General features: G+C 46.2%; 1 protein-coding gene across 1 annotated transcript in view; it reads left to right on the forward strand.

The window, feature by feature from the left end:
- The first annotated feature begins 952 nt into the window (after positions 1 to 952).
- Positions 953 to 23,333, forward strand: part of PARVA (parvin alpha) — a 63,467-nt gene continuing 41,086 nt past the window's right edge. The window contains exon 1 of the mRNA XM_086891983.1: positions 953 to 1,226. Coding sequence (XP_086748109.1) covers positions 1,016 to 1,226 — 211 coding nt within the window. The 5' untranslated portion in view covers positions 953 to 1,015. The remainder of the gene's footprint in view (positions 1,227 to 23,333) is intronic.

A 23,333-nucleotide genomic window follows, 5' to 3' on the forward strand; every position in this document is an offset into this window, starting at 1 on the left:
GGGCCGGGGATGGAGCAGGGGAAGGAGCAGGGGATGGAGCAGGGCCGGGGATGGAGCAGGGGCCGGGGATGGGGCAGGGGATGGAGCAGGGGATGGAACAGGGGCCGGGGATGGAGCAGGGGATGGAGCAGGGGCCGGGGATGGAGCAGGGGATGGAGCAGGGGCCGGGGATGGAGCAGGGGATGGGGCAGGGGATGGAGCAGGGGATGGAACAAGGGCCGGGGATGGAGCAGGGGATAGAGCAGGGGCCGGGGATGGAGCAGGGGCCGGGGATGGAGCAGGGAATGGAACAGGGGCCGGGGATGGAGCAGGGACCAGGGATGGAGCAGGGGATGGAGCAGGGGATGGAGCAGGGGATGGAGCAGGGGATGCAGCAGGGGATGGAGCAGGGGATGCAGCAGGGGATGGAGCAGGGGATGGAGCAGGGGATGGAGCAGGGGATGGAGCAGGGGATGCAGCAGGGGATGGAGCAGGGGATGGAGCAGGGGATGGAGCAGGGGATGGAGCAGGGGATGGGGCAGGGGCCGGGGATGGAGCAGGGACCAGGGATGGAGCAGGGGATGCAGCAGGGGCCGGGGATGGAGCAGGGGATGCAGCAGGGGCCGGGGATGGAGCAGGGGATGGAGCAGGGGATGGAGCAGGGGCCGGGGATGGAGCAGGGGCCGGGGATGGAGCAGGGGATGCAGCAGGGGCCGGGGATGGAGCAGGGGCCGGGGATGGAGCAGGGGCCGGGGATGGAGCAGGGGATGGAGCAGGGGCCGGGGATGGAGCAGGGGATGCAGCAGGGGCCGGGGATGGAGCAGGGGCCGGGGATGGAGCAGGGGCCGGGGATGGAGCAGGGGATGGAGCAGGGGCCGGGGATGGAGCAGGGGATGGAGCAGGGGATGGAGCAGGGGCCGGGGATGGAGCAGGGACCGCCGTGCCAGGGCAGCGGGCCCTCCCCGGCGGGAGGCAGGGCGGGAGGAGGGAGGGAAGGAGCGGCAGAGCCGGGAGAGCGGAGCAGGAGCTGCCTCAAATGCTTGAAATAATTCCGCTTCCGTTCAGACCGGGAACAGCCTCCCACGGCAGCGGGGCTCGCCGCTGGGCCAGCATGGCGAGCTCCCCGCAGAAATCGCCTTCTTCCCCCAAATCCCCCAGCCCCAAATCGCCCCCCTCCAGAAAGAAGGATGACTCCTTCCTGGGCAAGCTCGGCGGCACGCTGGCCAGGAGGAAAAAAGCCAAAGAAGGTAAAACCCAGCAGGTTTGCATATTTCCTGGGAGTTACCTTAGCGGGGGGAAGGAGGGAGGAGACGGGGGGAGAGGAAAAGGCTCTGGGGAGCAGAGGAAGGGGCTGGCGGCGGAGGGACGTGCGGGGTGGGGTGGGCAGGGAGCGGCGAGGGAGGAGCCGCGGGGGCCGCCGCTCTGCTCCGGGGCCATTCCCGGGACATTCCCGGCCATTCCCGGCCATTCCCGGCCATTCCCGGCCATTCCCGGGGACATTCCCGGCCATTCCCGGCCATTCCCGGCCATTCCCGGCCATTCCCGGGCATTCCCGCCGCTCTGCTCCGGGGCCATTCCCGGGACATTCCCGGGGACATTCCCGGGGCCATTCCCGGGACATTCCCGGCCATTCCCGGCCATTCCCGGCCATTCCCGGCCATTCCCGGGGACATTCCCGGCCATTCCCGGCCATTCCCGGCCATTCCCGGCCATTCCCGGCCATTCCCGGGACATTCCCGGCCATTCCCGGCCATTCCCGGGGACATTCCCGACCATTCCCGGCCATTCCCGGCCATTCCCGGGACATTCCCGCCGCTCTGCTCCGGGGCCATTCCCGGGACATTCCCGGCCATTCCCGGCCATTCCCGGCCATTCCCGGGACATTCCCGGCCATTCCCGGCCATTCCCGGCCATTCCCGGGACATTCCCGGCCATTCCCGACCATTCCCGACCATTCCCGGCCATTCCCGGCCATTCCCGGGGCCATTCCCGGCCATTCCCGGGGCTGCTCCCGCCGCTCTGCTCCGGGGACATTCCCGGGGACATTCCCGGCCATTCCCGACCATTCCCGACCATTCCCGGGGACATTCCCGGCCATTCCCGGCCATTCCCGGGGCCATTCCCGGGGACATTCCCGGTCCATTCCCGGTCCATCCCCGGTCCATTCCCGGTCCATTCCCGGTCCATTCCCGGTCCATTCCCGGTCCATTCCCGGTCCATCCCTGGGTCCATTCCCGGTCCATCCCCGGAGCCATCCCCGGTCCATCCCCGGTCCATCCCCGGTCCATCCCCAGTCCATCCCCGGTCCATTCCCGGTCCATTCCCGGTCCATCCCCGGTCCATTCCCGGTCCATTCCCGGTCCATCCCCGGTCCATTCCCGGTCCATTCCCGGTCCATTCCCGGTCCATTCCCGGTCCATCCCTGGGTCCATTCCCGGTCCATTCCCGGTCCATTCCCGGTCCATCCCCGGTCCATCCCCGGTCCATTCCCGGTCCATTCCCGGTCCATTCCCGGTCCATCCCCGGTCCATCCCCGGTCCATTCCCGGTCCATCCCCGGTCCATTCCCGTGCGGGCCCCGCGGGTCTGGGAGTGCTCGGGGCGCTTCCCTGGGCAGGATTTGCCTCCGCAGCCGGGGAGTACACACAGGATTCCAGCTGTGAGTGCTGATACAGCCTTACACACACACATACACACACACACAGCCTCAGACACACTCACACACACACAGTCACACTCACACACTCACACTCACACACAGCCTCAGACACACTCACACTCACACACACACACACACACAGCCTCACACTCACACAGCCGGGGTGTACACACAGGATTCCGGCTGTGAGTGCTGATACAGCCTCACTCAGACACACAAACACAGTGTGCACACACACACACACACAGAGTCACACTCACACTCACACACAGCCTCACACACACACAGCCAGTGTGTACACACAGGATTCTGGGTGTGAGTGCTGATACAGCCTCACTCACACACACAAACACAGTCACACTCACACACTCACACTCACAGCCTCACACTCACACTCACACACACTCACAGCCTCACACACACAGCCGGGGTGTACACACAGGATTCCGGCTGTGAGTGCTGATACAGCCTCACTCACACACACACACACACAGTGTGCACACACACACACACACAGAGTCACACTCACACTCACACACACACTCACACTCACACACTCACACTCACACTCACTCACACACACACACACACAGTCACACTCACACACACTCACACTCACACTCACACTCACACTCACACACACTCACACTCACACACTCACACTCACTCACACACTCACTCACACTCACTCACACACACACACACTCACACACACACTCACACTCACACTCACACTCACACTCACACACTCACACTCACACACACACTCACACTCACACTCACACTCACACTCACACAGCCGGCTGAGTGCTGACAGTGAATTCCCCCTAGCCCAGCCCAAGGCTGTTTGCTGTCCCGGGCGAGGCTCTGCAGGCACCGAGCGAGGCCAGCCTGCTGCCTGTCCGTGCCTGGAATTAATGCCCACCCCTGCTGGCTTTGCCGTGTGCAATCCCACGGTGACAGAACTGGAATCTCACCTCCCTCACCCATCGCTTTCACAGCTGAACCCAGGTTAAATACGGAGCCAAACAGTCGCTCCAAAACTTTATCGAGCAAAGCTCATTGCTCACAATGCGAGGAGGGGTGTCCACTTTGCACGATTGTGCTCACATTATTCAGCTTTTCCTGGTCACTGCAGGTGGAGCAGATGTGGATGAAACAGGAAGGAATGACAGCTCTGTTTACCTGCTTTTTAATTTGATTTTGTTGGAGTGTTTGTGGCTGTTAGCAGCACTGAGCTAGGAACAGCTTTCCTTGATGAGTCCGTACTGTAGGTATGATCAGAGAGCTTTAAGTGAACCTGTGGCACTTTGGGTATGTCCATCCTATTGTCATCATTGTTGTCACTATTAAATGCCTTTTTCCTTAGTGACAGATGTTTGAAGTCACAAATCTCCAGCGAACTGTTATGGGCAGCAGTTTCCTAGAGAGTTGTTTACTTTTATCCACAACCTTTTAACTTACAAAAGATGTATTCTGTGAAATTGTACTTCTTCTCGTTAATGTATTACATTTATTGATTAAAACCTACACCTGCCATCTCATTATCATTGTCTATCCTTCTGAAATTCTGAAACTGCACTGTCCTTGTCTTTTGTGTTTCCCAATTTTCTAAGGTCTGTCTAAAAATAGCAGTGGTTTAGAGAGTTGGGTTTTTTTATAAACTTTGTAAGGACTGTTATTTGCTGATGGACAAAAATGTATTGTGTTAAATTCACCTTTGTATCCTTTTTACTTGGGTGTGGTTTTGTGACATTTCTCTGGTGGAAGCAGATAGATGAAATTGATAGTATGCTATCTTACCCTTCTGTTTATTGATTTATGGGTTTTAACACATTCAGATGGCTTCAGCCTTACTGTGAAGCCTGTCCTCTTCCTATTTTTTTCTCTACTAAAAATAAATACAAGTTTGCAAACTATTAATGAGCATTGTTCCTTGCTGCCTGTGGCCATGTAGGCTCTGTCTTAAGTTGTGCTGATTTTTTTGGGGTTTTTTTTGGTGGGGCTCCAGGTGTTTTTTAAATTCCTAGCTAGGAATTTCAGAGGTCAGATTGTTTGTCTAGGATGTGAGCTTTGGTGGGTTTTTCTCCTGCTTTAACCAACCTGTGTCATGTTTCCAGTGGAGGAGGGTCTTGGTTGTAGAAGTGCACGTGGTGATTCAACTGCTTACACACAGGATGTACTGGAAAATCTGCAGTCTGTGTCAGGATAAAGAAGGGACAGCTGAAAAATTCCAGGTGTTTCAGCTGGTGTAAATTCTGCTGTTACACAGAGGACAGAAGTGTGCTGATTTACTTCAGTGCCTTACCACAAGGGCTAAGAGCTGGTGGTTTTTAATAAGGCAAAAATGTTTTATCTCTTGTAGGGACTATGCTGGTTGCACTTCACTGCCATCTCTGCTATATGTGTAGTTACCTGTTGTTACATCTGGGAGTTTTGTATTTATATGTATCTGTATGTCATTAACAAGTGTTTTGATCATTATCAAAATTACATTTTCATATATTGCAACAATACAGCCAGTGCCAGATTGCTTCACCATGAAGGAAAAAGGAAAATCCTTTAGGATCTCAAGTGACTTTATGATGAAGAGTAATGCAGATTATTTCTGAAGAGTGCAAAGTTTAGGTGTAGCAGAAATAGTTTATAATACAACATAAAATGTCATTTCAGTATTGACATTAATTTATATGCATAAATATATATAAAATATATAGCAAACCTTTGCTTATGAATCTCATAGTTCTTGGCAATGGTAAGAGGTCCATCAGAAGAAGATGAAGATGAAGTGAAATGAATTCCCTAGTATCAGAGCACAGATTATTGACCAAAATAAGGAGAGTAACCTGAGATACTTGAGGTATCACACATGATGTAAGCGAGGATTAGTCATACCTAAGACATATGTTAATATGGAAAATACATTGCCATTAAATGTTAGAGAGTATTTGATAAAATCTGGAATTTGGAGCTCAGATTTGTTTATGTTGTTGTCTGTCATGTAGAGCCTTAGTTTGGTTTTCATTACAGCATCTCATCACCAGTGGTGTAATTCAAGGATGAGAACATTGTACTTTGGGCTTCCCTGTGAGAGCATCTGCAGCTGCATCTTTAAGTGGAATATACTTTCTGTTGAGGTAGCAAAATTACAGATTATTAAGTATGTTTGGAATTAATTAAATTAGCTTTTTGGGCAGTGAGAGAATTGTGAACTAAGCCTAGAATATTTGACAGCCTGTCTGCAAACTGAAGTGCGGCGTGCAAAAGTGATTTGTGGTTTTTGGGAAGGTTCCATCCCTTTCATTGCTGAAAGACATTTAAGGACTGGCCACCCCATATATGATCCCTCTAGTGAGGGATCCCAGTCCTTATCTATCAGCAGTTCAGATAAAAAGGTGGAGCTCATCATTTGAGAAAAAAACCTCCAGATATTAGACTTTTTGTGAGCTCCTTGTAGTAGTCTGTACTGAGTACTAAATGTGTCTTTAAGCAGATGTAAGAAGAGAACAGAATGGCCTTTTTAAAAAAGGTCTGTGTGGGGAGGATGGTGAAAATCTGATTAATTTTTCATGGTGGGTTTAGTAGGGTCATGTGTGATTGTCCTCCTTGAATTTTCCTGGCCTGGCAATTAAAACCACAGAAAATTTGCTGTCCCTGATGGCTTACCTTAGTGGAGAATGTAAAGAATTGGCCCCTGACACGCTGATAAATCTGTGACACATTTGGGAGCGGAGAGTGAAGTTCAGAATTGCTTAAATTGCAGAGGAGCAGATGGGAAACAGACAGCTTGGACCCGTGAATTTGGTGGAGAGCAATTGTATGGGCTCAGTCAGTTTTCCAATTGATGTGACATCAATTTCAGTAATTTGACTGCTCTTCTGCCTAGTTTATTTGGGACTGATGGGCAGGAGAAAGAATGAATTTTCTGCTGTCCTCCACTTACAATATTTCTTCTTTTTGTGTATGTCTTGTTTTGATTTGATTTTGGTACGTGGGGTCACAGTAGGCAGTGTGCCTCCCTGTGTGCCCCAGGGAAGAGTATGTAAACAGTGTAAAATATTGTAAATTCCAGTGGTTTCTGATAATAACCTTGGCTTTCTTAATTGCTACTTCATGTATTTTATGCAATAATCCAAAATCAGAAAATTCTAAGAATACATGGTATGAGCAAATGTAGGGTGATGAAAACTTTTCAGGTGTTACACATAAAATGCTTGTGTTTCTGCAGTCCACGAGTAAAATGCTTTGCTGTGTGACTCACTGACAAAAGATCATGCCTTGGTCTTGCTCTGGGCCTTTTCCTATGAAATAAATTTATTTCTTGGTGTGCATGAAGTGTTCTGCTAGATTTCCATCGAGTCATTTTCTTCGGACCTGTTCATGCACCTTAGAGCACAACAATTGCAGGTTTTTGTGTCAGTAGGTGCTTGTGCTTGTTTCTTGTGTGGGAGATTCTAGGCTGGCTGAAACGCTCTGCAGGCTTTTCTTTCTTCTGCTCTTCCCTGGTGCTGCATTTAAAAGCAGGAGCTGCAAGGACTGATCTGTGTCCCACTGTCATATTTGCTAATGGGTGGCACAAATGATGAAAATGAATTGCTGGGTGCTAATTTCATACTAGATTAGAGTGATGCCTGACAAGGCTGACCTGGAGCAGAGGCTGGACAGGGCTAAGAATAAAGCAGGGATTTATTGAAAGGACTCAAAGGACACACCTTGGGCAGTAAAGGAACCTGGGCTGCACCCAGGATGGACCAAAAATGGTCACAAAATGCACAACTGCTCACAAGGTCTCACATTTTTATAAGTTTTGGTCCATCTGCGTATCGGGGCTCATTGTCCAATTACAGCTTCAGGTTATGGAAGTGAATTAATTAAGGAATTAATTAAGGAAGTTAATTAAGGAATATGGAGTCCCATCCTTGTTTTCTCTCTCCAGCCCAGCGTTGTCTCTGCTCTTGGGCCTGAAACTTGTAGTGATTGTCCTTGGTCCCAAGCTGGAGAAGGAATTGTTTTGTGTGGCTGCTGTGTGAAGAGAGCTCAGTGACACTGAACATGAAGCTCCAAACTCCACAGCTGGGCAGCTCAGCAGCTGAAAAACCTGAAAGCTAAACCTTGAGGCATGAGGAGGATGGCATGTGGTGTCTCCTGTGGAAAGGAACACTTGGAAATGCTTTATTGTCACTCCTACCAATGCTGTTCACACTCTGCCTTTTGCTGAGTGCATCAACCCTGGGCCTCCTGGTGCCATCAGAGCAGCTGAGCAGCTGGATTTGCTGTCTGACATTAACGTGTTTCACCCCCAGCCTCACACCCAGCAACCAGAGCCTGCTCAGGATCCTCTCCCTGCATTCTGTGCCGCATTTCCATGTCCCTGGTGTGCCTCACACGCGGCTGATGTGACAGAACCTGTTGGCACTGCCTTGGAGCAGGCTCTCTGACTAGTAAAATACTTCTCTTCTGTGGAAGGGACGTGGACAGACAGGAAGATAGAGGGGAGATCTCTTGCTTTGTTGCCATTTCAGTGCTTCAGGCCTTGTGAGCACGTGTGCAGTAGGAGAGGAGCTGCCCAGGAGCACCGGGGTGGTGTTAGCCTGCTTTGAATTGTCAGGGGATATCTGGGCAGGCCTGTGGAAGGGATTGCTCGGTGGAAAGGAAGATAATTGCCTCTGAAAGCTGAACACCCACCTGTTGCAGGGCTGGCCCTGCAGATGGGCACGAATGTGAATGACAGCTCTGCCCTGCTTGGGGCTGTTGGGCATCTGTCAGCCCGCGTGGAGCTTTCTCCATCCCCCTTGGTTAATAGCCTCTGGCTCCAGCTGCTTCAGAGAAAGATGTGAAAACATCGGCAATGAGTGTCCAAATCTCAAAAGGAAAAGATAATCCTAAAATTATTCTTAAATCTCATTGTCTCAACCAAATATTTGTGCGGGGTGTAGTCCCGTTATGCTCGGTCCGTGTGTTTCAGGTGCAGCTTGAGTCTGCAGGAACCTGAGTGCCAGGTTTTGCCAGGCAGGTTTCTGAGTGTGTATCCAGAGTTATGAGTGTGTAAAGTGAGCCTGCTCTCTGTGAGGTGCAAAGGGCTTGGATCACATATGGGATATGGGATTGTTGAGGTTCACAGAGCCCTGCCAGCCTTTGTGTGCAGAGGAGCTGTGCTGGTGTCTCACTCACCATGCCTGCAGAGAGGGGATGTGTGTGAAGGGAACACAGGGCTGATTCATTTCTTCATGAAACTTACTGCTGTGGGGGGTTCTGGATGCCAGAAATGGTTTTTAAAAGGATTGGGGGGTGAGGGCTAAAAGTGGGTCTGGGTGGATCTTGTGTGTCTCCAGTGGCTCCAGTGGCCACTTGTGAATCACACAGGCCACCACAGACATCTTGTGTTCAGAAACCATAAAATACCTGTTGTGATGTCTGTTAGGACTGTGAAACTGTTAGGAAGATTATACAAAATTCTGTCACTTTGCCTTTCCCTGTGTTGTAAAGAAGGCATTTCTGCCAGGTACCAGGGCCCTGGGCTTTGGTCTCCTGTTCTGACCCAAAGCAGCCAAGAATTCCTCTCTGACCACCTGCACGAGGGCAGCAGAGCCACTGAACTCCATCTTTGCATTTGACTTGCAAAAGCAGCCCAAATGGCATGGACAAGTCAGCTGCTGCAGAAGTGTGCCTTTTATTTCCTGACTTTTCCCCATTGCAGTAATTCCTTCATCATCTGAGCTGAGGTTTCAGCTGAAACTAAACATGCATTGAACAAATGGTGGAAGAGCCTCCAGTGCTTTCAGATTACAGGATGGAGCCATGGAAAAGAAAAAAACCCACAAAACCAGCTAGGGACCAGCTCAGACTGATGCACCTCTGTTTCAGTGCTAATTTTTTCTTTACATCTCCAGATTTAAAACATGCATTCCCTTACACCATCCTCATAAATGCATATATCCAGTGTGCAGTGAAGGTGGATATAACAGGGTAATGCTGTAGAATAAACATGAGGTACTCATGTTGATGAAGTTCTCATCCTCAGTGGAGTGAACTGTCAGGAGAATCTGAATTTTACAGCCCTGATGTTTCCTGTAGCATTTAAAGGAGTCTGCCCTGAAGGTGAGAGAAGATCTAGAAGTCTTCTTTTCTTAAGGCTCTGGCCAAGAGAAAAGTTCTCTCTGGATTTGATCCCTGCTTGTGTGCTTTACATCTTCTGAAGCCCCTCACCCTAAAGGCAGCTCCCTGAAAGTACAGGTGTGTGCTTCTGGAAGTCTTCCTTGGACAGAATCTCCAGGATGTATCCTAATTCTCATTTTCTTTCTTTAATGCCTTTCACAACCATTAAATGATGCCCTCCCTGCAGAATAGATAGTTTAATACTGGGCTCTCTGCCTTTCTCATGGAGATTAAGATAAGGAGAGTCCAGTTTGTAATGTCACTGTATCCAAGATCAAGTGCTTCCTAATAACCCACACTCTGCAGTCTTTTACAGCAAAATGCTGGTGTTGCTGGGGGTGAAATCAGCAGCTGAAAGGACAATTTGTGAATTCACTTCACTTTGTGGAGTGAAACTAGAAAATCAGTGGTTGAGCTGGACCTAAAATCGTGTTGCTTTTCCATCCACTGCTTCTGTCCTGTTCCTTTTCCTCCCCACAGCAGTTCCCACTGGAAGAGAGCTGCTGTATCCCTACCCACACTGTTCATCAGCAGAAGCTCAGCCAGCCCCAGGAGGAGAGCCCTGCCAGCCAGGGGACACTGCAGGCAGCGCTGGGCTGGCAGCAGTGTTTGCCATTTTGCTCCAGAGAGGATGAGCTGCCAGGCAGGATTGTTGTGCAGTGCATTTTCCCTTGCTGCTCCTGGGAATGTGGGGCTTGGCTGGGGCTGAAGGTGCAGCTCTCCCTCTGTGTGTGTTCCCTGTGCCTTCTCCAGCTCGTGGTAGCTCCAGGCTGCTTTGGAGTGGGTGGCTGTAGTTGGGGCACTGAGTAGCAAAGCCTTGCTCTCCACGTGTTTCCCCATGCATTTTCTGCTTGCTGTGTAATACTTACTAATAGATAACATTATTTGGCTTGACTACCCTCGTCCCTGTTGGAGCTGGGTGTGCACGTGTGTGTTGAGTGCACCAGTGAGTTAATTCACTTTGGTGACCAAACTGAAATTACAAACAAAAATGTCTTGGACCAAAAGCAAAATCAGATCAATAGCCTTTTGTGAATTCTTAGTCTTCTCTGCAGCTACCCTTTGAAAAGCTGTGCTAAGGCCAGAGAAAACCAAGGGCCAGGAAAAAGCCAGGGATGTGACTGGTCAAGAGTGAGTTGTACTGGCAGAGCTGTATTAGGAAGATTAGCCACCATCTGTTCACCCAAATCCTGCACCTGGCTCTGGACTGGGCCACTGTTCACCAAGCAGTGATCTTTCTCAAAATATTAAAGAATTGCAGGCTGAAATTACAAGGCTCTGCAGCCTCCCAAATGCTCTGGTTTCCTTTCAGTTTTGTAGTAGTCCATGTGAAATAATTGCATGTGGTGCTATGAAACGTTCTTAGCATATATGTGGATTTAATACAAAACTGGAGAGCACATAGGTCTGACTTGGCAGTGCTGCTGTCCTTTCAGTCACTGCACTTCTCTTCCTGACTCCTTTTTGATCTGTGTGTCAAGCAGCACACAGTGTACCACGGTTGACAGTACCTTACTTTTTCTTAGATAATTATTTTTTGCAAAAGAAAACACCTGGAATCTGAATTTCTGTGAGTCATTTGTGGTAGTTTCAGTCATGGTTAAGTCCCTCTGGCTTCTCTGATCCCTGCCTAGCTTAGAGCCGCTCCTGTTCTCCCAGCAGGGCAGTAGAGCAGCGTGTGGCTCTGACCCAGTGGTGGCTGATATTAGTCCGTGTTCACAGAGAAACCTGTGAAATCCCACCTGGGAAAAGGGACTTCAGGAGGAGAGGGGCTGCAGCAATTGTCAGAGAGCACTGTTCCCCATCAGGAGCTCTGGGCAGGGGCTGAAGGGTGTGGTGGAGAGAGGTGCAGCTCCAGCCCAGTAGCGATTGCCCAGAGATAAAAATACAATCCCACACTGCAAAAGCTTTGAAAGAATAAAAAATTCCAAATTCAACCTAAACATTATCATTTCCTGAATGTTCCTTTAACATAAAGTTCATGATTTTTCAATGGAATAGGTGTTCAGAAGAAGGAAAAGTCTGCCACCACATCCATCTGAATGTCCTTGGGAGGTAGCAGCTCTTTTCCATTTTTCTTTGGGCATTTTCATGAGGTGCTTTCCCATGTTGACAGCTACTAAAAATCCCTAAAACTCTGTGTTGCCAGTGATGCTCCCTTTTCAGACAGCATGCAGGTAATGATTGCTGGGTTCTTTTCTAGTGCAGAGGGAAGGTTGAAGTTGTCTCTGGTGGCAGGGCCATTTCTGGTGCCTGTTGGTGTGTCAGTGCTGTCCTGCCATGCACCTGCATCCTTTAGGCCATGGCTGGCTGTTTCCCTGGAATTGCAGAGGTGAAGGGCTGTCCCTGGGTGCCCTGAGCACTGTCCTGGCCCAGGGACAGGTGTCACCCTCAGCAAACACACAGCAGAGCACCGTGCTGCAGGGCTGGGAGCTCAGCTCAGAATTCCCCAGCCTAAATTGCTGTGTCCTACATACCCACCTGTGAGCTGGACTAATGAAAGGCAGAGTTTAGACAGAGAAGTACTTTGGGTGCATTTAGTGGGAGAGGAGATGTTTTCTTTTGTATCTGTACAGGTGGTCCTTTTGAAGACAGCCAAAATAAGCTTCCTCACCTGGGTAACAGCCTGAATAGGTTGGCAGGGTGTGAATCCATTTTCAACACATGTAAAGAAAAGTGTAACAGTTTGCCAGTGCACAGCTTTTCATTTATTTTTTTTTTTTCTTAGCAAGATTTTTTCTCTGGCCATCAAGTTAGGCTGAGGCCTAATTTTTTTTATTTTTTTATTTTTTTTTTTAACCGTAGGCAGTTCTAAAGTAGCAAACTATTAATAGTGAATTATTGGTTTGGAAGAACACTAATGCACAGGGAATTCTAGAGCAAACGAGGCAATGCTGTCAATGGTTCAGATTGTTCTTAATTACAATAATGGCATTATAGGAGCTGCAGTTGCTGTCGGGCACAAAAGAAGATAATGATAATGTCAGAGTGCTCAGAGTAAATGCAGTATAATGTATTGCAGTGCTGAATTCGAAAGATGATGTGCCTAACTTGTCGTCAGAGTGCATGAAGAAGAAGAATGGTAAAAGGTCAGAACGCTTTTCATTGTAACTGTAGTTCAGGGCTTTGGATTTTGTGGTTTGTTTGGGGTTTTTTGTGGCCTATGCTTTCAGGCTTAAGAAGAAATGTCAGGTCTCATGTGTTTACATGATAAGTATTAATTTTATTAGAAGGTGCGATCACATCTGTCCTACCCACTTGGAATAAAGAGCATCACTCCTGCTTTGAGAAGGAAAGGAAATATCTATTGGCTCAGTACCCTATATCCTCAACACATCTGATATTGATCCTGTCAGAATAAAAGAACTGGAATATGGTAGATTTGGCCCCGAGTCAGAATTTGCCCCAGTAGCCTCTGGAATTATGTCCAGACCTATTTGATTCATGCGATCCCTATTTTATAATGAGACTGAAAAAATTCAGCTCTGACTTTAGGCGTGTTTGAAAGCTGCATTTGAATCTCATGGCTAGAGGCCAAATCTGAGCTGCAGCACTTTTAAACATTTCTATGCTGTGCACTCAAATTCATTACTGCAGAGCAGCTCGTGGTCTCGCATTCTCGTCAGTGCTTTGTTTTAATTCTCATCCGTACGTAAGGACACGAAATAAACTGGAAAATAGTGCTGGCACTCCTCATTATACCACCAGTGTTCAGGGGGGCTTCGTGTCTTGCATGACTCGTAAAACCTTACTTCAGTGCTGGGTTCAACTGGAAAGAAAGTAATCAGCATGCAGCTGATTTGCAGCTTTAGTGTTTTGTTCATTTTTGACTGACTTGAAGCAGTTACCCACAAATAAACCGTCTTTAACCGATTTGATACGGTTGTTCCCAAATGAAGCGGTTTGTGCAGAATCCGAATAAATATTTTTTAGGAGTTGGATTTGAAAAACAATAACCAGCATCCAGCTGATTTGCAGCTTTATTGTTTTGTTCATTTTTAACTGACTTGGAACAGTTAGCCACAAATAAACCGCCTTTAACCGATTTGATACGGTCGCTCCCAAACGAAGCGGTTCGTGCAGAATCGGAGTAAATGTATTTTAGGAGTAGCTGTGCCATGCAGAAGATGCCAGGTTTTGCTCAGCAGAGGGTGGGTGCAGGTGCTGTGCAGGGCACAAGGTGGCTCCAGCTGATGAGGAAAGCCAGGGAGGAGTGCAGGAATGGGCTGCTGTGCGTCAGAATGGAGCTCAGCAGTTCTGTGTGCACGCCTGGCACTCTGAAACGAGCTGCATCTCAATGGCCTGGAGCACAGAACCGTGTCTGGCCTCACACCTGTGCTTTTAGATTGAATCTGGGGTCTTGGATTTCGGTTTTGAAGGAGCTACCCCAGTGGGTTTTACCAGACATTCTGCTTTTGCCCGGGTGAAAGGTAATTATTCTGAGCAGAGCAGCATTCCCAGGGTTAGCTGTCAATAATCAGAGTTGGTGCTCACACTGAGAACACAAATGTAAAGTAAGCCAGGCAGAAGCTAGGACAGAGAATGAGAAGAGGTTGGGGTTTTTTGATTCAGGTTGTTTGGGTTTTTTTTGGAAATGGTTGATTATAATTTAATGGCTAGAAGAGAGAACAGAATACACTGATAAGAAAAGCCCATATTCTAAACAGACAATCAGAAATGCTTTGTGGCTGTTGTTGGTCTTGCACCCTGTAAAATGGCATTTTTGGGGTCAGTTCTTATAAAGAGATATCTGCATTTTGCAGATATTCACTTTCTTAGAAGCGAATTGCTTGTCCATTTCTATTTCCAGCATAGTGTTAGCTGCTGACAGTCTGCCCTTGCACAGAACATCTTCCCCTGACTGAAACAGCGGAGAATTTAAAGGTGAGATCAGAAAAGGAGAAATGTTTGTTCTCCCTGCACCATCTGCTTGGGCAGCTGAGGCAGAAAAGGTGAATTGATTTCCTCATGTGATCTTCCACAGGCACAGAGGTGGAAGGGAGCAGTGGTCTCCTCATTTTTGTGTTTAATCTTGCTCCATTAGGCAGCCCAGGGCCATCCACAGGTTTTCTTGATTTTTTAACTGATGAATGTCCTGATACAGTTTAGAGTTTTATATGAAACTGAACTTTTAACTGGTTGGGGTTGGTTGGTTGGTTTGAATTTTTATATGTGAACTAGGTAGAAGTTTCCTGGGGTTTGAATTTTTAAATATGCTTTACATACAGTAGCAGCAGGAAATATATTAAATAGATACATGAAAAAATAACATTTCTAAATGTGATCTTTGACTCTATCCCAAAGAAGGAAAGTTTGGTTAAGAGGTTTAAGATGTTTTACTTAATAACAATCTTTCTCAAAGTAATGTCAGGTGTTAAAAAAAATTATAAATCTAACTTTGCTGTATTATTTATTTTAAAAGTATTGAAGTGTATAGTTTTCTTCTCTAACATCTAATAGTAAATACAGTGAAATAAATTAGGTACCAGGCCTACGTAGAGTTAATGCTGAAACAGTGCAAAGCACCATTTTGACTTAGTAAATTCACTGTATTTTCATTTTTACAAATGAATTTTATCCAAAGTTAGCTGTGGGTATGATTCTAATTAGTAGCTCCCCATATTAGATGTAATGCCTTTGTTCTTCCTTCAGGCAGAACGCCCTTTAGGGTCAAAGAGAGTTTTGCCTGAATAAGGAATACAACAACTGGCTGTGGTTTTAGTACATATAGGGCCAGATTGTGGGTCAGGGCCAGCTCCAAGTGCACAGCTCCAGAGAGTCCACAGCTTGTGTGTAACAGGCACATCCTTCACACTCTTGTGATGGTACTTTATTAACATGTCAAATACAGAAGGAAAAAACCTGACAGTTTTGTGGCTGCTCGGAGTCTTATTAGCACGTCTTGGTGTTTTGTGTTCCTGAACTGAAATGATGCAAATGTGTCTTCAAAAACATTTCCCTGTTTTCATGAGAGAGCGAAGAAAATAGAAGTCATCAAAAATCGGTATTAAATACTCAAATAGTTTGGCCAATTAATAAATCTGCCATTGCAGAATGGAAGGTCTGTGGGCTGGAGCTGGCTCTTAGCTTAATGTTAACTTACATTTAATTAGCCAGACCAGATGGAAGCTGGCTAAGCTTCGCATGAAGGCTTGTGGGAGAAAGACATAATCTTCCATTTTGTCAAAGGAACTAATACCACAGATTAAAGGTCGGTGTTCCTTTCACAATTTAAAGAGTGGATGCACCGTGGCTGAGAGCAAGGAACAGCAAGGGCACTGACAAATGAGCTTAACCCCTGGATGACTGGCGGACCAGCTCCGCTTCATTTGCCTCCCCAGTTCAAACCGTGGGTCTCCAGCTGCAGGGATAAACCTCAGGGAGAGCAGAATGTCTGTAAATGTTATTCTTTTGTCAGGGAAGTAAGCTGTATGTAGGCTGTGGCTAGAGAGATGAAGTTCTGGGGAACGTTTTCTTGCTCAGTGGAGTAAACCTTGGCGCTGTTCAGAGGCTGAGCACTTGGGATCAGTGTGACAAACCTCTTAATTCCCCAGCTAACAATGAGCCTGCAAGGAGGCAAGGCAAGGAACCATTCCTGTGCTCAAAGAGCTGCATGCATGGGGCATGTCTGAGCAGACAGAGCTTGGGGACTAAATCAGGCAGGGATTGGAAATGTGGAGCCAAAAGGGGATGGATCTGTCAGACCGAGCCTAAGGTAAAGCTGCAAGAAACCGAAAAGTTTTAAAAGTGGGGAAATGGGAGTATGTTAGTAAAATGGAGAGGAGAGGAGAGGAGAGGAGAGGAGAGGAGAGGAGAGGACAGGACAGGACAGGACAGGACAGGACAGGACAGGACAGGATTATGCCAATTGTTTGAGCATTTAACCAGTCTTTGGGGATACTTCCCAGGGGCTTCAGCAAGGTGGGAGACAGTTCTCTCTGAGGAGAAGGATAGCACATTTACAAGAAATAATACAAACTTAGAATTGCTATGAAACATCATATAATTGTGCAAAAAATAAGGTACCCTCAGCAGTAATAATAATTATTAGAGCTTTGGTCTGCCACTTTTGTCTCTCAGTGGAAATAGCTGTGTCCAGTCCAGCTCGGGATAGGATGCTGGGAAATAAGCATCTGCTGTTTGAGCCAGGTTTGTGCCTGTGTTCATGTTCTGGAATGAAATACCTGTTGGACTTTCTCTGCTGGAAACCTGTAGAGCTGCTAGGTGTCTTCTGAACACCCAAATAACGCAGCAGATCTAGGTGCTTGAGTTCCACAGCCATAGCCACTTAAATTCTCTCAATGTGTAAAGTGCCCTGGTAGTCACAATGTATTTTTAAACACAAGTTAAAAACAAGCCTCTTAAAACATTCTAGAGCTTGCTTCTACATTTGGCAAAGTTTTTTTGCTAGCCTAGCTTGTTGCACGTGGGCTTTCCCAGGGTGGCCACTGCCCGTTTGATGTCTGTATCACTGAAGTGGAATCCCTTGGATGAGATGGGGACAGCTCTTATAAAGAGATATCTGCGTTTTGCAGATCTCAGTTGTTAAATTGTGCTTGCTGACAGTCCCAGGAGAGAGGGCTGAGGACCTGATTGAACATGAAAATCATAAACTGGCCTGTTTATGACTGCCTTGTGTAGATGGAGGATGGGTGTGCTGAGGTGAAAAAACCTGTGCTGCTGTTTACTGAACTTCTTTAGAATGTGGGTAAACACAAGATTCCAGCACCACACTCTGCAAGGTGCACAGAGGAAAATAACTAATTTTAACGTGGAAAGCTCTTCTACTGTGTCAGCTGAACTGGAGAGCTGGAATCCCACAGAGTACTTAGAAAGCTGTATGCACATGCATTTATGTTGATGCTTTCATCTCTCTTCTCATTTTTAAATAATTGCATCCTGGGGATGGAAGAATTATTTTACTAGTCCCTGCTTACTAGACCACATTTATCTACAGTTACCAACTGGTGGCGATGGAGATACCACAGTTATTTTCCATTTTGAGTTACTGACATATTTCAGATACCACTTGGGGACCAAATATTTGAAGGGAGTGGTAAATTTTAAAATCAAATTTTTAAAATCAAATGATGGAATTAGCATTTACTTATCAAGCAGCTCATTTCAGCTGTCATAAAAGCAGAGAAGCGTAGGAGTAGGTAGTGCACTTTTGGGAGAGGTGTAGGTAGTAGGAAAATATTTCTTTTGCCTTCCTTGTCAGGTAGAACTAACAGTGCACATGAGAAGTCAGCTGGAGGTCTCTGAGAAATGCCCCTGTGGTACAGCCAGCAGGATTTGTCCCAACAAGCACATTTGGAGAGAGCCTTTCTGAGCAAAGTCATTCGTGTACCTTTGGTAAGAGTGTCAGACATCTCCAGGTGAGCAGCACACTCAGTTCTGTAAGGGCACGAGTACAAATTCTGCCTTCATTAAACTGAAAAAAAAAACCCTGTTGAAATCAGAAGAGTTTGGGAGCTGCCCTTTTCAGGGAAGTACTGTGCAGTGTGAAACTTGCCAAAAACTAATGGATTGTTTGCAGGAAATTGGAAGTTAAAGTGCATGAGTCAGTCTACTTCAAGGCTGAACAGTTTCCACTGAACTTAAATAAGGAGTGCCAAAACCTAGAGACAGAACAAGCAGCTGCAGTGGTTTTCTTCAGTTGTTTCATCTGGGCACCGTCAGGGATTTTATGTTCAGCAGAGCCCTCCTTGTCTTTCAGTTCTCCAGGCTTTAAAAGTGTTACACTCCTTGTTGTTGTTGCAGCAACCCAAGCATTTCTGTCTTTGCATCAGAGCAGTAACTACAGAGTACAGACTACAAAATGTGCAGTCTCAGGGATTTCATCTGCAGGAAACAACTACCCACTTTTGTAAGGACAACCAAAAAAAAAGGAGAGGATCATTCTTTTCCTCAGAAGTGAAACTTGTCAGCTTCACACTTCTGAAAATAACTTCTGAAAATATTCAGGCCATTTATTTCCTGGTGTGCACAAGGATTCCAGCACACCTAATGAGGTATCTCAAACATTAGATGAAAGGCAGAATCATTCTCAATAATTGTGATTTGTGGCAGATTTATGCCCAGAGCATATTTGTTCAATAGACTACATTTTACCTGGATATTAAACTAATCCCTTTGTAGGAGTGCAGGAAGGGAACGAGGTGTTTGTGTATAAGCAAATGGCTCAGATTTCTTTAATTTGAATTAGTTATTTGATGTCTGTGCTGTAGGCTTTGGTTGTGCTGAGTCAATAGAGCATTTTGTTACCAAGTCTAGAAAGGTGCCTCAGAAATAATGGCTACAGACTTTGCTGTGCTGATTCACGTGTGTGTAATTCCTTCCACCCCTCATCTGAGCTGAGGCTGGAGCCTGGCATAGTTTACAGTATATTTATATGTATATTACTGCATTTTATGATACGTAAACGTCGTTTACCGTGAGTGAATACGTGCACAGGGGGTGTGATGATGGTGTGGGAGTGATCAGCAGGTTTGGAACAAGGTGCAGATTCCCCTTTCGAAAGCAGTGGCCATGGCACAGGTTCCTGCATGGCTTTGGGATATTTAATCATTAATTAATTAATTAATTATGGTGTGCCTCAGTTTCCAGGTGTGTGAAGTGGAGCGGTGACGGGGATTAAATCTGGAAGAACCTCTGAGCTTTCTCGATGAAAAATGTTAAGGGTTATTAAGTGTGAACGTGGTGAAAGGCTTAGCAGACAGGTGTGGATTAAAGAAATGTTTTGAAATCCAGTAATTTAGTTCTAGGTTTAATTGAAAGCTGTAATCCCAGCAATTGGTGCCAGTGTCTTCTAGGATTTAAACCCAAGGCACTGGAGCGTGTAATTTAGGGCTTTACAGAACAGTATTAGTGCTTACATGTTTATCACTCAGCACGTGTTAGCATTATTCCTGTGGAATGCTCTTAATTAAAATCCAGGAGCTGCTTACAGTGCGTTTGATGCTCGCTATCACGAGCACTCAGTCGGGTCAGCAGCAAAATAAAGTTAAAGGGATGATTTTTCTCAGAGCTGCAATAGAACTGTGGTGTTCTGAGCACACAGGAGGTTTCAGCTGCAGAATCCTTGTTGATCAAATGACTTGTGTTTTCATTTTCCAAATCCTAATATTAGCTCAAGTGGGAGGAAAGGCGCTTTTGGTTGGTACAGAAGAAAACAGGATGCTTTTGCAGCAAAATAGCCATTAGGGCATGCCCAGTTTACACACTGAACTCCAACATCTCATACTTCAAAGCCAGATTTGTTTTGGAAGAGTTACGCCCAGAGAATCTCTTGATAAATGGCCAAAATCGGTTGCTCTGTTTTTCAAGGGAAGGAGCACACACCAAAATAAGTGTTTTGTAACATAGTATTGCTTCTTGCTGAAATTTTGCATTGTTTTTTGGGGCCTCAGTAGATAGGGTTAATTGTTTCAGTGTGAGCAGCCGAAGTTTCAAACATCAATTCTAACTTTTTGACCCCATTAATCATAAAACTGCCTGATCTTGCTTACTGTAACACTGCTTTTTTTTTTTTTTCAATTGATGAGTCATGAGAATATATTAAATACAATTTCTTTAAAAATATTTCTTTTAAAATCCTTCTTGCATCTTAAAATGATTTTTTAAGGCCAAGAATTCAGCATGTGTATGTCAGTGCATATTGCAGTGGGCTTATGATATAATAGCTTCAATGAAAATTAGATCTAAATTAGAGTAGACTTTGAAAAAAGGTTGTGGGCACATGTTTTTGGGAGTGGCTGGAAGATCTTACTGTAGGGGAAGGTTCAGGCCTGTGTGTGCTCTACCTAGAAACCAGATAAGGCTGATGTTTCTACTTAAAGCAAGATGCAGAATTTAAAGCAAGGAGTCGCTGAATATGAAAATTAATTTTTGTGTTTACACGAAAAGAAAAAAAAAATCCAACTGTGCTCTAATTAATTTTCTTTGCTTTCCTTTCCAAAAATATGTTTAGAAATGAAATAAAAAGCATTGAAGTAGTTCAACAACCAGTTGGTTGTGGGTTTTTTGGTTTTGTTTTGGATGTTTTTATTGTTTTGTTTTGTTTTGTTTTTTATAATGCCATTAAAACTTCTTTGGAGGATAACAACCCTCTCGAGGACCAAACCCCTGCCCTGTTACAGCCAGCGCTTACGGGGGTTTTTAACCCGCTGTGAGCGCAGAGAAATCACAGAATTGAGAAATCTCGAGCGAACAAAGACCCGTGACAAAATCCAATTTTTTCTGTTGCTGAGTTGAAAAACAAGCGCGTTCTGGAGGCTGTGGCCTTTAGGAGCATGAGAGGATTTAACTCCTGTGTGTCTGCAGAGCGGGGCTGGCTGAGCCCTGCACAGGTTATTTCCTTCTCCCAGCCACTTCTCATTTATCTGCACATCAAAAATGTACAATTAGCAAAAAAAGCCTTCTTCGCTCGCCTTCACCCTCGTGCCTCCCCCGTTTTCCTCTAATTCCTGGTGACCCTTCTTTGACTGTTACTACCTTTTAAGAAGTGGCAGAAGCAGGCCATGAAGTTGAGGTGAATTATGAAATATTTAACCCTCTTGTGTCTGCTCCAAACACGTGCTGGTTGTGCTTTTCTTTAGAGAAAAATCCGATCTCTGCGTGTTCTTCTTGAGCCTGGATTGCAACACACGTAAGGCACAAAAAGGATAAAACCAGAAACTGAATTTTCTCCCCTTTCTGAATCCCTCTTGTCTCCAGGACCTCTACTTTTCGCCATTTCAAAAATGAATTTTGGATTAAAAAAAGAAAAAAAAAAAAAAATAAAAAATACGCTGCGGGGTTCCACACTTTATTCAAGGAGTTAAAAAGTCTGGAGCTGTGCTTGATGAGCCAGATGGTCTTCAACAGTAACATTGTTCATATTGTTTAGATTATCCTGTTGCAAGTACAGTGCCTCCTTTACCTTTTATGGAAGAAAGTGTGGAAAATTGACCACAGATGTAAGTAACCAAGAATGATGGCTGAGGCAATTCTTACCAGGCCTCCCTCTCTAACACGCCTGATCCTGCAGATAAAAATAAATAGAGAAATGTGAGGCAGCATGAGAAATATCTAGTGTTACCTATTTAAGTGTTTAATTTGAGTTCTGTGAGCTACTAAAATCTTGATTTTTTTAGGCTGAGATTTCTTCATCTTGAACTGGTTTCAGTCTTTCGGTGTAGGCAGCCTGAATGTAGATTTTTATCCAGGTACTAAATAGCACATCATTATATATTTTTTTCCATCCTGGTTGAAAAAAATGGGTGTGGGAAGAAGCCAACTACACTGACCTCAAACACAGTTTATGGTCCAAAAATCTTCATGAGAAGATTGGTACCCATTTTGTGCGGTAATGAGAGAGCACAAACTCCCCATTAATATTGATTTGATTGGTATCAGAAGCAAAGGCTGCACCAAATTAATTAGAGGTAGCTCATTGTTACTCCTGATAATGGGCTGTTGAATTAGTGAAGCATCCTACGAGTCAGTTTCAGATTGAAATAAACTTTTTTCGACAGGTATCTCTTTTGTGCAGTATCTGGAATTGGAAGGCTCAACACAACAAAGGGGAAAACGCTGCAAATGAAAGCAATAAAGCCCCGTTTTATAAAGTCCCTTTGTCTCCTATCACTTTTCTTTCTCTCCCTCATTTCCTTCCTCTTATTAGGAGCTGCTGTCAAAGTGCATTTACTTATGGCGAGTGGTTCCCTTTGGGGCCGCGGAGCCGCTGCTGCCGCAGGTGCTGCAGTGGTGGGGCACAGCTCTGGCCTGGCAGGGAGCTGCAATCCTATAAACCCACGGGTTTGCTGGGCCAGGGGGCACTGAGCATCTCCTCTCTGCTCTTCTTGCCTGCTCAGAGCTCTTGCACAAGGATTGCTCTGGCTGCGTATTCCCCTTCTCGCGCTGAGCCTTGACTGAGCCTGGAAATACTTTCTTTTGCCTGTGAGGTGCTTTTCAATTTGGTTCTGCCTGCACTGGTTTCTAGAAGCCAGATTCTCTTCCTAATATTGTTTAAAGACTTCAGAGATTGACAGGAAGAAAGGTTTCACGGGGGCAGAGAGGGCTGGAGATGATGGTGAGAAGCACTCAGTGGAGGATGTGATGTAAAATCAGCCCTGGAAACAGATTTCTAAGGCAAAGTTCAAACAGTCAGTCTAAGGTCCCACTAAGCAGGACGGGAAAGAGTCAATAATAATTTTCATATTTTTAATACCTTCATTCAAAATATGACAAATTAGATTGGCAACATGGGGCACTGTTTTTCATCATTTACCTGTCTGGTTCTGCTCCCTGCAGAAAAACAAAATCGCTGGGACATAGCAGCTCTGGCTCTGTGCCTGGTGTACCTCTGTGGAGGTGGGCTGAGCCCCTCAGCACTGATCCTGTCCTGTTCTGAGGCTGCATCCAAACTCTCTCTGGTTTTATTTCCCTCTGTGTCTGTTCTCGTGTTCGTGGAATAGTGGTAATGGCCATTGTCTGCATCAAAGTGGTACCAGGAGGCTTAAAGTGCCATTGTAGCTCTGGAACAGCAGAGATGTGTT

Source organism: Cyanistes caeruleus, chromosome 6 (assembly GCF_971803275.1).
Source record: "Cyanistes caeruleus chromosome 6, bCyaCae1.hap1.1, whole genome shotgun sequence".
In the NCBI taxonomy this organism is placed as follows: Eukaryota; Metazoa; Chordata; class Aves; order Passeriformes; family Paridae; genus Cyanistes; species Cyanistes caeruleus.